Here is a 14,248-nt window from a genome sequence, read left to right as displayed (position 1 = left end):
ATTCGTACACATACTGGGGCCATTTAATCTCCCAGCATGTCATTGGAGTGTGGAGAACATGCAAACTCCATGGTTGGGATTCGAACCCGCGACGCAAGTGCTGCTAGACGGTAATATAGCAGTGATGGTGAACCTTGGCACCCCAGGTGTTTTGAAACTACATTTCCCATGATGCTCATGCACTCTGCACTGTAGTTGAGCATCATGGGAAATGTAGTTCCGAAACATCTGGGGTGCCGAGGTTCACCATCACTGCTATGTAGTATAGAAGTAAAGTGCGGCATAAACTGAGGACGCTATAAAAGTACCTGTAATAAAAAAATAAAGACAAAAGAACAGAACACATTCTCCTTTATTAAGTTTTACAATTGTAATATTAAACATTGTGAAACAAAAAAAAAAAAAAAAATGAATAATAATAAAAAAAGAAAAAAAAAAAAAAGAAGAAGTTCTACTATCACCCCTACTAGGTACAGCATAGTTCTGTTATTGTGTCTGCTCACATAACATCCTTCTGCAGAACATCTCCTGCCTCCTGAGCTACATACATGATGGCTTCCCGGTGACGTCACCCAGGCTCATCTTGGGCGAACGATTAAAAAGTAACAGATAATCCTTTACACTGTAAAAAATCTCCCATTTACGGAACGTATGATTATCTCCCAGTCACCTCTACCGGAAATGTCTCTACCCAACCGCCACAGAAACTCTGCCTATGTACATCGAAAAAACTACTTAACTTAAATATTAACCCCTCTGCCCCCCCCCCCCCTCCCTCCCCTCCCCCCCCTACCTGACTATTCATCCCCCTCTACCTCCCCCGCCTTCCCATACAAACCATTTCCCATTGATACGCCCCCACAGAACCTCCCATCCCCTCCCTTACAGAAGCTCCCGGTTATGTCGAATGCTTTTCAGGTATCAGCAAATAAAAAAAAAAAAAAAAAAAAAAAAAGAAAAAAGTGCAGACGTGGAAAACCTAGGAGGAGAAAACGGGGAGCGAGGAAGGGAAGGGTAACAAGAGAGTTGTCAGGGAGATGATGGAGCGGCGTGAGGAAGAAGTGGTCCCTTCGGGAATATTCGGAACGGTTAGGATTTTAATTGTCCCGTTTGTGCATTAATCAGCTGAAAGAGAACGAGAGAAGATTACAAATCGTCCGAAAATCATTCGATGGTAAAATAAATAATAATAAAAGACAATCGAGAAGACTGACAATCCAACATATACTTCCCTGAAATGTATTCTTGTGAGTGCTGCCTGTCTACTGTGATGTCACCACTCTAGTGATTGGATAGGCTGCATTCTCAGTGATGTCATCGCTCTCTAGTGATTGGATAGGCTGCATTCTCAGTGATGTCATCGCTCTCTAGTGATTGGATAGGCTGTATTCTCAGTGATGTCACCGCTCTCTAGTGATTGGATAGGCTGCATTCTCAGTGATGTCATCGCTCTCTAGTGAATGGATATGCTGCCTGTCTACTGTGATGTCATCGCTCTCTAGTGATTGGATAGGCTGCATTCTCAGTGATGTCATCGCTCTCTAGTGAATGGATAGGCTGCCTGTCTACTGTGATGTCATCGCTCTCTAGTGATTGGATAGGCTGCATTCTCAGTGATGTCATCGCTCTCTAGTGAATGGATATGCTGCCTGTCTACTGTGATGTCATCGCTCTCTAGTGATTGGATAGGCTGCATTCTCAGTGATGTCATCGCTCTCTAGTGATTGGATAGGCTGTATTCTCAGTGATGTCACCGCTCTCTAGTGATTGGATAGGCTGCATTCTCAGTGATGTCATCGCTCTCTAGTGAATGGATATGCTGCCTGTCTACTGTGATGTCATCGCTCTCTAGTGATTGGATAGGCTGCATTCTCAGTGATGTCATCGCTCTCTAGTGAATGGATAGGCTGCCTGTCTACTGTGATGTCATCGCTCTCTAGTGATTGGATAGGCTGCATTCTCAGTGATGTCATCGCTCTCTAGTGAATGGATATGCTGCCTGTCTACTGTGATGTCATCGCTCTCTAGTGATTGGATAGGCTGCATTCTCAGTGATGTCATCGCTCTCTAGTGATTGGATAGGCTGCATTCTCAGTGATGTCATCGCTCTCTAGTGAATGGATAGGCTGCATTCTCAGTGATGTCACCGCTCTCTAGTGATTGGATAGGCTGCCTGTCTACTGTGATGTCATCGCTCTCTAGTGATTGGATAGGCTGCATTCTCAGTGATGTCATCGCTCTCTAGTGATTGGATAGGCTGCATTCTCAGTGATGTCATCGCTCTCTAGTGAATGGATAGGCTGCCTGTCTACTGTGATGTCATCGCTCTCTAGTGATTGGATAGGCTGCATTCTCAGTGATGTCATCGCTCTCTAGTGATTGGATAGGCTGCATTCTCAGTGATGTCATCGCTCTCTAGTGATTGGATAGGCTGCATTCTCAGTGATGTCACCGCTCTCTAGTGATTGGATAGGCTGCCTGTCTACTGTGATGTCATCGCTCTCTAGTGATTGGATAGGCTGCATTCTCAGTGATGTCATCGCTCTCTAGTGATTGGATAGGCTGCATTCTCAGTGATGTCATCGCTCTCTAGTGAATGGATAGGCTGCCTGTCTACTGTGATGTCATCGCTCTCTAGTGATTGGATAGGCTGCATTCTCAGTGATGTCATCGCTCTCTAGTGATTGGATAGGCTGCATTCTCAGTGATGTCATCGCTCTCTAGTGAATGGATAGGATGCATTCTCAGAACCAGAAATGATGGCTGTAGCTCCGCCTCAACGCGTTTCCCTGGAATGCATCCACAGGAAGGATCTTTCCTGCAAGCGGAATACATTTGGGGGCTTAGACCCACAAAGTGTTTTTTGACCTTCCTGTAAAAAGGGGTCAAAAATATTTGGCGGGTCTGCACTCTTCACACATGTGGTAATATTATCCTGTCCATGTTCATGGGGACGAGGAGAGCTAAAATCAGGAAAGTTATCCTTGCTGGTTTGAGGACACTAATTGGATGATTTTCATGGACTATCAGGATACATAATGCACAATTACAATATGTGAAGCTCTTTGCTTTTGTTTTGCATTTTTTGGTTCACAAGTGCTTGTTGGGGCATTTAAAGGGGCAGCTACACTATTTTCTGTTTCATTTATTTTCTTTCTGTAAATTTTGCGGATTGTTCAGATTGGAAATATTTTCCTAGGTGGTGTGAGGACACCTATTGGATGACATTTTATGGACTCACTTTATTAAATATAATAATAATATATATATATATATATATATATATATATATATATATATATATATATACACACATACACACACACACACATATACATGGACTATTAGAATACAAAGCGCATTATTATTTGATATACAAGAAGCGCATTACTTTCTTTTTGCATTTTCAGGTTTGGATGTGTGGAGGGGGAGGGGGGGGGGGGGGTAATTTAAATCTGTACAAAAAGGGTCAAACAGAATACGTAGACTTTGTCCTAAAGTGCATTGGTCCTTTAATGAACATCTCACTGGAAGCGAAGCTGACAGCTCCTGATGAGACTGATTGCTGGGTGTTAACGAGGCTCATTTACAGTAACCTGATGAAGAAGTGCGGTGCCAAGCTCAGCAATCAGATGTGTGATTTGATTTTTTAGCCACCGCCAGAAAATCTAACAGCTGCAATCTGGACGACTGCAATGGCTCTAATAAATGGGCCCAACTGTCTTTTCCGTATGCTGAAGCCACCAAAGCAGCTGCTGATGAGAAAAGACTGCAAAATCACAGCTCCACCTACTGGCTGCTACGAGGTACTGCAACCAATGATCTGTCACGCACAAGAGACTCATCGTGATTATCGGGAGACGGGAAGATTTCTGAAGTCACAGATGAACTGGTTATGAGTTCCAGACTAATAAGATGAAACTGAAGGGGGAAGGCCCTGCAGCAGAGACCTGTGCGGAGTGTTTCTGCAGTGCTGCACACCTACCCCCAACACACTTACCGGCTCTCTTGTACCTGCAACCTGACCCAACCCAGTCCATAGTTTGCATCCAGTGTGTAGAAAGTTGAAAAAGCCTCAGCCCAGGCTCTGTCCAAGTCACAGCCCCAATGCATTTCACTTAGCCCATGGGGAATCCCCACGATTAATCTCCACGGTTCAGCCCCCTGGGCAGGGCGAAACACGTTGGAGGAGTGGCCTGGACAGAGCCTGGCAAAGGTCTGTTTCCACTTTCTACACACGGGGTTTTGCTATGATTTGCGGCCTTTGGGACTTTATTCACATTGATAGCTACGGAGCTGGGAAGACCTGCACTCCTAGCAGCTGACAGCAGAGGAGGACACGTCATCGCCTTGAGTGCCACCCTTTGTTTTGGCAAAGATTCACAGAGAGCAAAGGAGTAGTCACCAGTGTTGCCTGTGGTCTCCTGACAGCTATTCTTTCCCCCATGTCACTGATTTACCATGCCGTGATCTACACTTTGTCTCTATGTGGAGGTGGCTATCTTGGTAGAGGGCTTCTCCTCCTCATGCCAGAGCTGCCCCCCCCCCCAATGACCGGTAGGTGAATATACAAGAAGCAGCAGGAGAGGGGGAGGGAGCACAGATCCACAGAATGAAAACAGCAGGGAGATGCTTGCACTGCAGGTCCTCAGGTGCATCTTCCCCTCCAGCAAGGAGAACAGTGAGCGGCACAGTTCAACCCTCCTGTAGGTGGCAGTATAACCTGCTGGATGAAGCAGAGAGATCCTTGCACTGCAGGTCTTCAGGTGCAGCTTCCCCTCCAGCAAGGAGAACAGTGAGGGGCACAGTTCAACCCTCCTGTAGGTGGCAGTATAACCAGCTGGATGAAGCAGGGAGATCCTTGCACTGCAGGTCTTCAGATGCAGCTTCCCCTCCAGCAAGGAGAACAGTGAGCAGCACAGTTGTGACATAAATAAAGTCTGCTGAGACTACTAGTCACAGGCAGCAGCACCTCAGATGATCTCATACTGCAGAGGTAAGGCTGAAGGCACAGCAAGTGTATGGCTCTTTTTTAGGATGAACTGAAAACAGAACTGCACCGTCTCAGGGGGGCACTGCTGTCACTTTTGCCCATTCACAAACACAAGAATGTAATTTATTGCCATAAATATCTCATCTACACTAAACAAGCGCCATTGTTCGGGAACGATTCGAGAATTTCTGATGTCTGCTCACCTATCACCAGTCGTATCGGCGGGATGGGCGGGCTGTGCTGTCTTCAGGTCCCTGGATGGCGAGTCTCTCCTCTGGGGCTGCTCTCCTTCTATACTGCAGGCCCCTCTGACTCCGGTAATGGGAGGTCCCCCTGTGCCATTCTTCATTAAAACCACCAACATCATCTACATAGAAGGAAGGAAATTATTCACCGACCTGAGAGACCCCCTTCCCATTATCAGGCATGACTCTTACTCTTCACATATAGGAAGCCCTAGAATTTGGATCATTGAAATTAGATTCCCTAGAAGCAGCAAAGAAGAAAAAATAATGAGGGAAGGCGAGGCTGACATAGCAGCACTGGGGTCGTCGGTTCAAATCCCAACCACATTACCTGCCTGGTGTTTGCACATCCCTGTGCTTGAGTGGGATTCCTCCCACACTACAAAGACATGCTGGTAGTAGAGATCCACCAAAATTTCAGCGGGTGGAACAATAAATCGGATGTAAATGGTGTTTTCAGTATTTTGCCAATAGAGAAAAAGGTGTCGATAATGGTGTTGCAAATGCGATTTAGTCACAATTTTACGGTGCTTATGGTGTGTTTTTCTAGATCATGCGACTCAAAAACAGCATCAAAAATGTGACACGGCTGCGTTATTGAAGCGTTTTCAATGCATTTCAACAGGGAGGTGAGTTTTTTTTTTTTTTAACTGACCAGAAATGCAGCAAGCAGGATTTTTAACAATGCAACGGAAGCGCAACGGACCCGTGTGAGACATACATAGAATTTACCCACTTCCCGGCCGCCTACTGCATATTTACTGCGGCAGGTCGGCTCTATTGTGCAAAATCCCGTACCTGTACATCAATTTGTGCAAAAACCACTGGAGGCGCAAACGTGCGTTGATTGGGCACAGCGATGCCAATCAGTGGGTCCACCGGCCACCCGCAAACCCCACGTCCGCCGGCCACCCGCAAACCCCACGTCCGCCGGCCACCCGCAAACCCCACGTCCGCCGGCCACCCGCAAACCCCACGTCCGCCGGCCACCCGCAATACCGACGTCCGCCGGCCACCCGCAAACCCGACGTCCACCCGCAAACCCGACGTCCGCCGACCACCCGCAACACCGCCGGCCACCCGCAATACCGACGTCCGCCGGCCACCCGCAATACCGACAGAAAAAAAATGTCCTGGTCATGAAAGGGGGGAAAACCTTCCGGAATTGAAGTGGTTAATCAATTAGGGATACAAGTAAAGGGTCTCCAATATTTTTGACAGAGATAATATCAGCAAATTAGTTCTAAAAATGTAACACTGAATATAAATCAAGATACAATGTGAGCAGATTGAACTGTAAGAAAAAAAAAGAAACAAAGTTACACCTGCTGATGCATCATGAAGAGACGCTGCCTACTGATTGGCCACCTTCACAGTAACATTTACTTGGCTCCTCCCTCACCACCTCCCCTTAGTAGGAGTGTACCCTGGGGATGTTCTGGTGGCTGAGTTGACCCAGGTGGATGGTGTCCCCGCCTTCCCTCAGGGTGCCCCCGCCTTCCCTCAGGGTGCCCCCGCCCTCACTCAGAGTGCCCCCGCCCTCACTCAGGGTGCCCCCGCCCTCACTCAGGGTGCCCCCGCCTTCCCTCAGGGTGCCCCCGCCTTCCCTCAGGGTGCCCCCGCCCTCTCTCAGGGTGCCCCCGCCTTCCCTCAGGGTGCCCCCGCCCTCTCTCAGGGTGCCCCCGCCCTCTCAGGGTGTTTGGGTCTAATGACGGGTCGCTCAGTCCTGAACACAGACACATAAGGAAGGTCACATGATTTAGATGAGGAAACCACACAGAGCAATGACACCAAGCTAGCGGGGGGAGCGGCGGGGGAGGAAAGGAGCTGGGATTGGGGAGTATAACCTGCTGGGGGATGGGCAATCAGCACTGTCACCTCCCCCTGAGTGGACAGTGTCACATGACCAGCGATTTCTCTGCACCCGGACAGAAGCTTCCAGAAGGTTTGTGTAGATTGGCGCCCAACGCCGCTTTAGTACAGATCACTGCGGACGTGTACACCGCGGCTCCGGCTCAGTAAGGGCAGCCAATCAGGTAAAAGCTTTCATGTGTAGATCCTCCCGAGCGCACAGCTTACTTTCATCCATGTTAATGTACTCCTGCCTCTCCTCGCGGTCTCCCGTGCGACGGTTGTGAGAACGCTGCATGATATGCGCCCGCTCTCCAATATGGTGACCGATGCTCATCTGTTCCATGCCGCTATCCGAATCCCGCATTGTGCGTCTCGTCTCACAAATCTGCCAGACAGGAAAAAAGGTCACAATACACATCGATCGCCAAAGTCCTCTAACCTTATAGCATCCAATGAGATTTCACTTTACCAAAGTCACATCAGAGGAAGTGAATTCCTATCGCCTTCTACTAAACACTGAGCTTGGTCTACACCAGGGGTCTCCAAACAGTGGCCCTGGGGCCAGATGTGGCCCTTTGTAATCCTTTATCCAGCCCTTGGAGCACTGTGCCTCCCACTGACACCAATGATGGGACACTATTCCTCCCACTGACACCAATGATGGGACACTATTCCTCGCACTGACACCAATGATGGGGCACTATTCCTCCCACTGATACCAATGATGGGACACTATTCCTCCCACTGATACCAATGATGGGACACTATTCCTCCCACTGACACCAATGATGGGACACTATTCCTCCCACTGACACCAATGATGGGGCACTATTCCTCCCACTGATACCAATGATGGGGCACTATTCCTCCCACTGACACCAATGATGGGACACTATTCCTCCCACTGATACCAATGATGAGACACTATTCCTCCCACTGACACCAATGATGGGACACTATTCCTCCCACTGACACCAATGATGGGACACTATTCCTCCCACTGACACCAATGATGGGACACTATTCCTCCCACTGACACCAATGATGGGGCACTATTCCTCCCGCTGATACCAATGATGGGACACTATTCCTCCCACTGATACCAATGATGGGGCACTATTCCTCCCACTGACACCAATGATGGGACACTATTCCCTCCACTGATACCAATGATGGGGCACTATTCCTCCCACTGATACCAATGATGGGACACTATTCCTCCCACTGACACCAATGATGGGACACTATTCCTCCCACTGATACCAATGATGGGGCACTATTCCTCCCACTGATACCAATGATGGGACACTATTCATCCCACTGACACCAATGATGGGACACTATTCCTCCCACTGACACCAATGATGGGACACTATTCCTCCCACTGACACCAATGATGGGACACTATTCCTCCCACTGACACCAATGATGGGACACTATTCCTCCCACTGACACCAATGATGGGGCACTATTCCTCCCACTGATACCAATGATGGGACACTATTCCTCCCAATGACACCAATGATGGGACACTATTCCTCCCACTGATACCAATGATGGGACACTATTCCTCCCACTGACACCAATGATGGGACACTATTCCTCCCACTGATACCAATGATGGGACACTATTCCTCCCACTGACACCAATGATGGGACACTATTCCTCCCACTGACACCAATGATGGGACACTATTCCTCCCACTGATACCAATGATGGGACACTATTCCTCCCACTGACACCAATGATGGGACACTATTCCTCCCACTGATACCAATGATGGGGCACTATTCCTCCCACTGACACCAATGATGGGACACTAGTCCTCCCACTGATACCAATGATGGGACACTATTCCTCCCACTGACACCAATGATGGGACACTATTCCTCCCACTGACACCAATGATGGGACACTATTCCTTCCACTGATATCAATGATGGGACACTATTCCTCCCACTGATACCAATGATGGGACACTATTCCTCCCACTGATACCAATGATGGGACACTATTCCCCCCACTGACACCAATGAGGCATTGTTACTGATATCAGGACATTTTCTACTCTAAAGTCTGAAGGATAATAAACTGGCCCTTTGTTTAGCAGGTTTGGAGATCCATGATCCAGACACAGGTTAGAGTCCTGATAGCAGCTCATATTTATAATATTAGGGAATTACTCACCCCCCCGGGAGCGGTGCAGGTCTGTGATGTCTCCTGATATACTTTAGGGGTGCCACTGCCCAACATATTGGAGTAGGATATGACCGTGGAAGAAGAGAATGTCTGACAGTTTGATCCACTGGAAAGTTGCTCCTGTTGGTAAAGAAAAGGCAAAACACCGATCAATATATTTACAGATAATGGGCGGGGGGGGGAGGGGGATTTACCAAAACTGGAGAGTGCAAAACCAATCAGCATCCAGGATTTATTGACAAAGCTTTATTACATCAAGCTGAAGTCAGAAGCTGATTGGCTGTCATGCACAGCTGCACCACATTTTGCACTCTCCGATTTTCATAAATCTCCCCCATGTATCAGAAGGAATGATTTATAAAGTGTGTATGAATATATGTGTATATATATTTATTAATTATGAAAGTGATTTCAGAAGCCATTTTCATAAATGTCTAAATCTGCAGTGGTGCAAAATCTGGTGATCCTGCCATGAAGGTCGTTGTTAAGGCACAGCCTCTTATAGGGAGGTGTCTATCCCAACGCGTTTCACATGTTAAGCTTCTTCAGGGTTTCAAGGGGTGCAACTGCTGAAAAAGATATATACACAATAATAACATGAGAAACATATATAGATCAAAATCATACATGATATTAATACATTGATTATATACATCATATATGTTTTGATCTAAATATTGTACTATTACATTCTTGGGGGGAGGGGCGGGGGGTTTGCTGAATCTTATGATGTTCATCTAAATATGCTTTCATCTTGGGCTCACTGACCCCACTATTAATGATTAATACAATAAAAATCATATTTATTTTATAGGTGTTTCCGGAGGGTGACACCAGATTCCCATCTCCCCAATTCTTCCTTCTTTATATTGATTATGGGGATGTTGGTTTTAGAGGACGTCAATCACAACCACTCTGCTTGAACCCCCTCTTCCTGTGATACAGCGTTCTCATCTGCCTATTCAGGGAAGACTACAAAGCGGCTGAGCTGATTCCTATTGCAGAGACATGTTGTATTGTCAGGATCAGGAAGCCCAACCCGAGCAATGACATGCACACTTCTCCGTGTATGTGGACAGGAAGTGGCTGACATGCACACTTCCCCGTGTATGTGGACAGGAAGTGGCTGACATGCACACTTCCCCGTGTATGCGGACAGGAAGTGGCTGACATGCACACTTCCCCGTGTATGTGGACAGGAAATGACTGACATGCACACTTCCCCTTGTATCCGGACAGGAAGTGGCTGACATGCACACTTCCCCGTGTATGCGGACAGGAAGTGGCTGACATGTACACTTCCCCGTTTATGTGGACAGGAAGTGGCTGACATGCACACTTCCCCGTTTATGTGGACAGGAAGTGGCTGACATGTACACTTCCCCGTGTATGTGGACAGGAAGTGGCTGACATGCACACTTCCCCTTGTATCCGGACAGGAAGTGGCTGACATGTACACTTCCCCCTTGTATGTGGACAGGAAGTGGCTGACATGCACACTTCCCCGTGTATGCGGACAGGAAGTGGCTGACATGCACACTTCCCCGTTTATGTGGACAGGAAGTGGCTGACATGCACACTTCCCCGTTTATGTGGACAGGAAGTGGCTGACATGTACACTTCCCCCGTGTATCCGGACAGGAAGTGGCTGACATGTACACTTCCCCCGTGTATGCGGACAGGAAGTGGCTGACATGTACACTTCCCCCGTGTATCCGGAACAGGAAGTGGTTGACATGTACACTTCCCCCGTGTATCCGGACAGGAAGTGGCTGACATGTACACTTCTCCCGTGTATCCGGACAGGAAGTGGCTGACATGTACACTTCCCCCGTGTATCCGGACAGGAAGTGGCTGACATGCACACTTCCCCCGTGTATCCGGACAGGAAGTGGCTGACATGTACACTTCCCCGTGTATCCGGAACAGGAAGTGGCTGACATGTACACTTCCCCCGTGTATCCGGACAGGAAGTGGCTGACATGTACACTTCCCCCGTGTATCCGGAACAGGAAGTGGCTGACATGTACACTTCCCCCGTGTATCCGGACAGGAAGTCACTGACATGTACACTTCTCCCGTGTATCCGGACAGGAAGTGGCTGACATGTACACTTCCCCCCGTGTATCCGGACAGGAAGTGGCTGACATGTACACTTCCCCCGTGTATCCGGAACAGGAAGTGGCTGACATGTACACTTCTCCCGTGTATCCGGACAGGAAGTGGCTGACATGTACACTTCTCCCGTGTATCCGGACAGGAAGTGGCTGACATGTACACTTCCCCCGTGTATCCGGACAGGAAGTGGCTGACATGTACACTTCCCCCCGTGTATCCGGACAGGAAGTGGCTGACATGTACACTTCCCCCGTGTATCCGGACAGGAAGTGGCTGCGGGATGTTGGCAGCACTCAGATGTAACAAATGAAGAGAGTCATTTTATGAAGTACAGAAATGTTTATGATGCGGGGGGGGGAGATTACATCTCATCCGGGGGGGGGGGGGGGATTACATCTCATCCAGAGGGGGAGGGGATTACATCTCATCCGGAGGGGGGGGGGGGGAATTATATCTCATCCAGAAGGGGAGGGGACTACATCTCATCCAGAGGGGGAGGGGATTACATCTCATCCGGGGGGGGGGGGGAATTACATCTCATCCAGAGGGGGAGGGGATTACATCTCATCCAGAGGGGGAGGGGATTACATCTCTTCCGGAGGGGGGGGGGGGGGGAATTACATCTCATCCAGAGGGGGAGGGGATTACATCTCATCCAGAGGGGGAGGGGATTACATCTCATCCAGAGGGGGAGGGGATTACATCTCATCCAGAGGGGGAGGGGATTACATCTCATCCAGAGGGGGAGGGGATTACATCTCATCCAGAGGGGGAGGGGATTACATCTCATCCAGAGGGGGAGGGGATTACATCTCTTCCGGAGGGGGGGGGGGGGGGAATTACATCTCATCCAGAGGGGGAGGGGACTACATCTCATCCAGAGGGGGAGGGGACTACATCTCATCCAGAGGGGGAGGGGACTACATCTCATCCAGAGGGGGAGGGGATTACATCTCATCCAGAGAGGTTACAAAGAAACAAAATTCTCTAATGAAGATTTCCTTCATTAAATGGTATTTTTAATCTTCTTCAAGTTGCTACTGAAGGCAAAAATGTATTAAATAAAAGAAACAAATGAAGAATTGATTGAATTGAAGGATTTTTGAACAGAATGTTTTTCCCAGAATCCTCGGCACAGACAAGCAGATTTGGGACAAGAAACCGATAAAAGGAATTTATAGCAGAAGTAGAACTGCAAATCGCAGATAAGACGTCCAGGCGGTGAAATCAAAGCCTTCTCTGTACTGTGCTGGAAATATAAACATATTTCAGGCTTAAAGGAAAAAAAGCGCTTGGAAAGAATCTCGCCAACGTGCGCCGTCATCGTCCAATGAGAAAGCTGGAGGGGGGTGACACCACAGAACCGCGAGTGCTGAATGGTGGTGTCAGACCGCCGACTATGGAGTGCGACTCGCATGATTAGCTTGACTGCACTGCTGGATAGAACATATATAATATACGGCCAATGGTACAGTGCCTGGAAAAAGTATTCATACCCCTTTGGAATTTCCCACATTTTCTCCGAACATACTCCGATACCTCCAACTAAAATCTAGAGGAACCAATTGCCTTCAGAAGTCACCTAATTAGTAAATAGAGTCCACCTGTGTGTCATTTAATCTCAGTATAAATACAGCTGTTCTGTGAAGCCCTCAGAGGTTTGTTAGAGAACCTTAGTGAACAAACAGCATCATGAAGGCCAAGGAACACACCAGACAGGTCAGGGATAAAGTTGTGGAGAAGTATAAAGCAGGGTTAGGTTATAAAAAAATCTCCAAGCTTTGAACATCTCACGGAGCTCTGTTCAATCCATCATCAGAAAATGGAAAGAGTATGGCACAACTGCAAACCTACCAAGACATGGCCGTCCACCTAAACTGACCGGCCGGGCAAGGAGAGCATTCATCAGAGAAGAGCCAAGAGGTCCATGGTAACTCTGGAGGAGCTGCAGAGATCCACAGCTCAGGTGGGAGAATCTGTCCACAGGACGACTATTAGTCGTGTTCTCCACAAATCTGCCCTTTATGGAAGAGTGACAAGAAGAAAGACATTGGTGAAGTTTGTGAGAAGCCATGTGGAGGACACAGCAAACATGTGGAAGAAGGTGATCTGGTCACATGAGACCAAAATTCAACTTTATGGCCTAAAAGCAAAACGCTATGTGTGGGGAAACTAACACTGCACATCACCCTGAACACACCATCCCCACCGTGAAACATGGTGGTGGCAGCATCATGTGGTGGGGATGGTTTTCTTCAGCAGGGACAGGGAAGCTGGTGAGAGTTGATGGGAAGATGGATGGAGACAAATACAGGACAATCTTAGAAGAAAACCTGTTGGAGTCTACAAAAGACTTGAGACTGGGGGGAGGTTCACCTTCCAGCAGGACAACGACCCGAAACATCCAGCCAGAGCTACAATGGAATGGTTTAGATCAAAGCATATTCATGTGTTAGAATGGCCCAGTCACAGTCCAGACCTAAATCACATTGAGAATCTGTGGCAAGACTTGAAAATTGCTGTTCACAGATGCTCTCCATCCAATCTGACAGAGCTTGAGATATTTTACAAAGAAGAATGGGCAGAAATGTCCTCTCTAGATGTGCAAAGCTGGTAGAGACATCCCCAAAAAGACTTGTAGAGAAAGGGGGGTCTACAAAGTATTGACTCCGGGGGGCGCCATACAAATGCCCCTCCCCCACACTTTTCACATATTTATTTGTATCATTTATCATTTTCCTTCCACTTCACAATTATGTGACACTTTGTGTGTGGTCTATCACATAAAATCCCAATAAAATACATTTATGGTTTTGGTTGTAACAAAATGTGGGGATT

The 14,248-nt window shown here is 47.9% G+C and overlaps 1 protein-coding gene across 1 annotated transcript in view; it reads right to left on the bottom strand.

Moving 5' to 3' along the window:
• Nucleotides 1-334: 334 nt before the first annotated feature.
• Nucleotides 335-14,248, bottom strand: part of MLF2 (myeloid leukemia factor 2) — a gene marked incomplete in the record, with an annotated part of 43,214 nt that continues 29,300 nt past the window's right edge. The window contains 4 exon segments of the mRNA XM_073595388.1: nucleotides 335-1,125; nucleotides 5,197-5,360; nucleotides 7,318-7,477; nucleotides 9,281-9,412. Coding sequence (XP_073451489.1) covers nucleotides 5,200-5,360; nucleotides 7,318-7,477; nucleotides 9,281-9,412 — 453 coding nt within the window.

Source organism: Aquarana catesbeiana, linkage group LG08 (genome assembly GCF_042186555.1).
Source record: "Aquarana catesbeiana isolate 2022-GZ linkage group LG08, ASM4218655v1, whole genome shotgun sequence".
Lineage (NCBI taxonomy): Eukaryota > Metazoa > Chordata > Amphibia > Anura > Ranidae > Aquarana > Aquarana catesbeiana.
The sequence above is the reverse complement of the archived record's forward strand: the minus strand, read 5'-3'. Positions and strand labels throughout refer to the sequence as shown.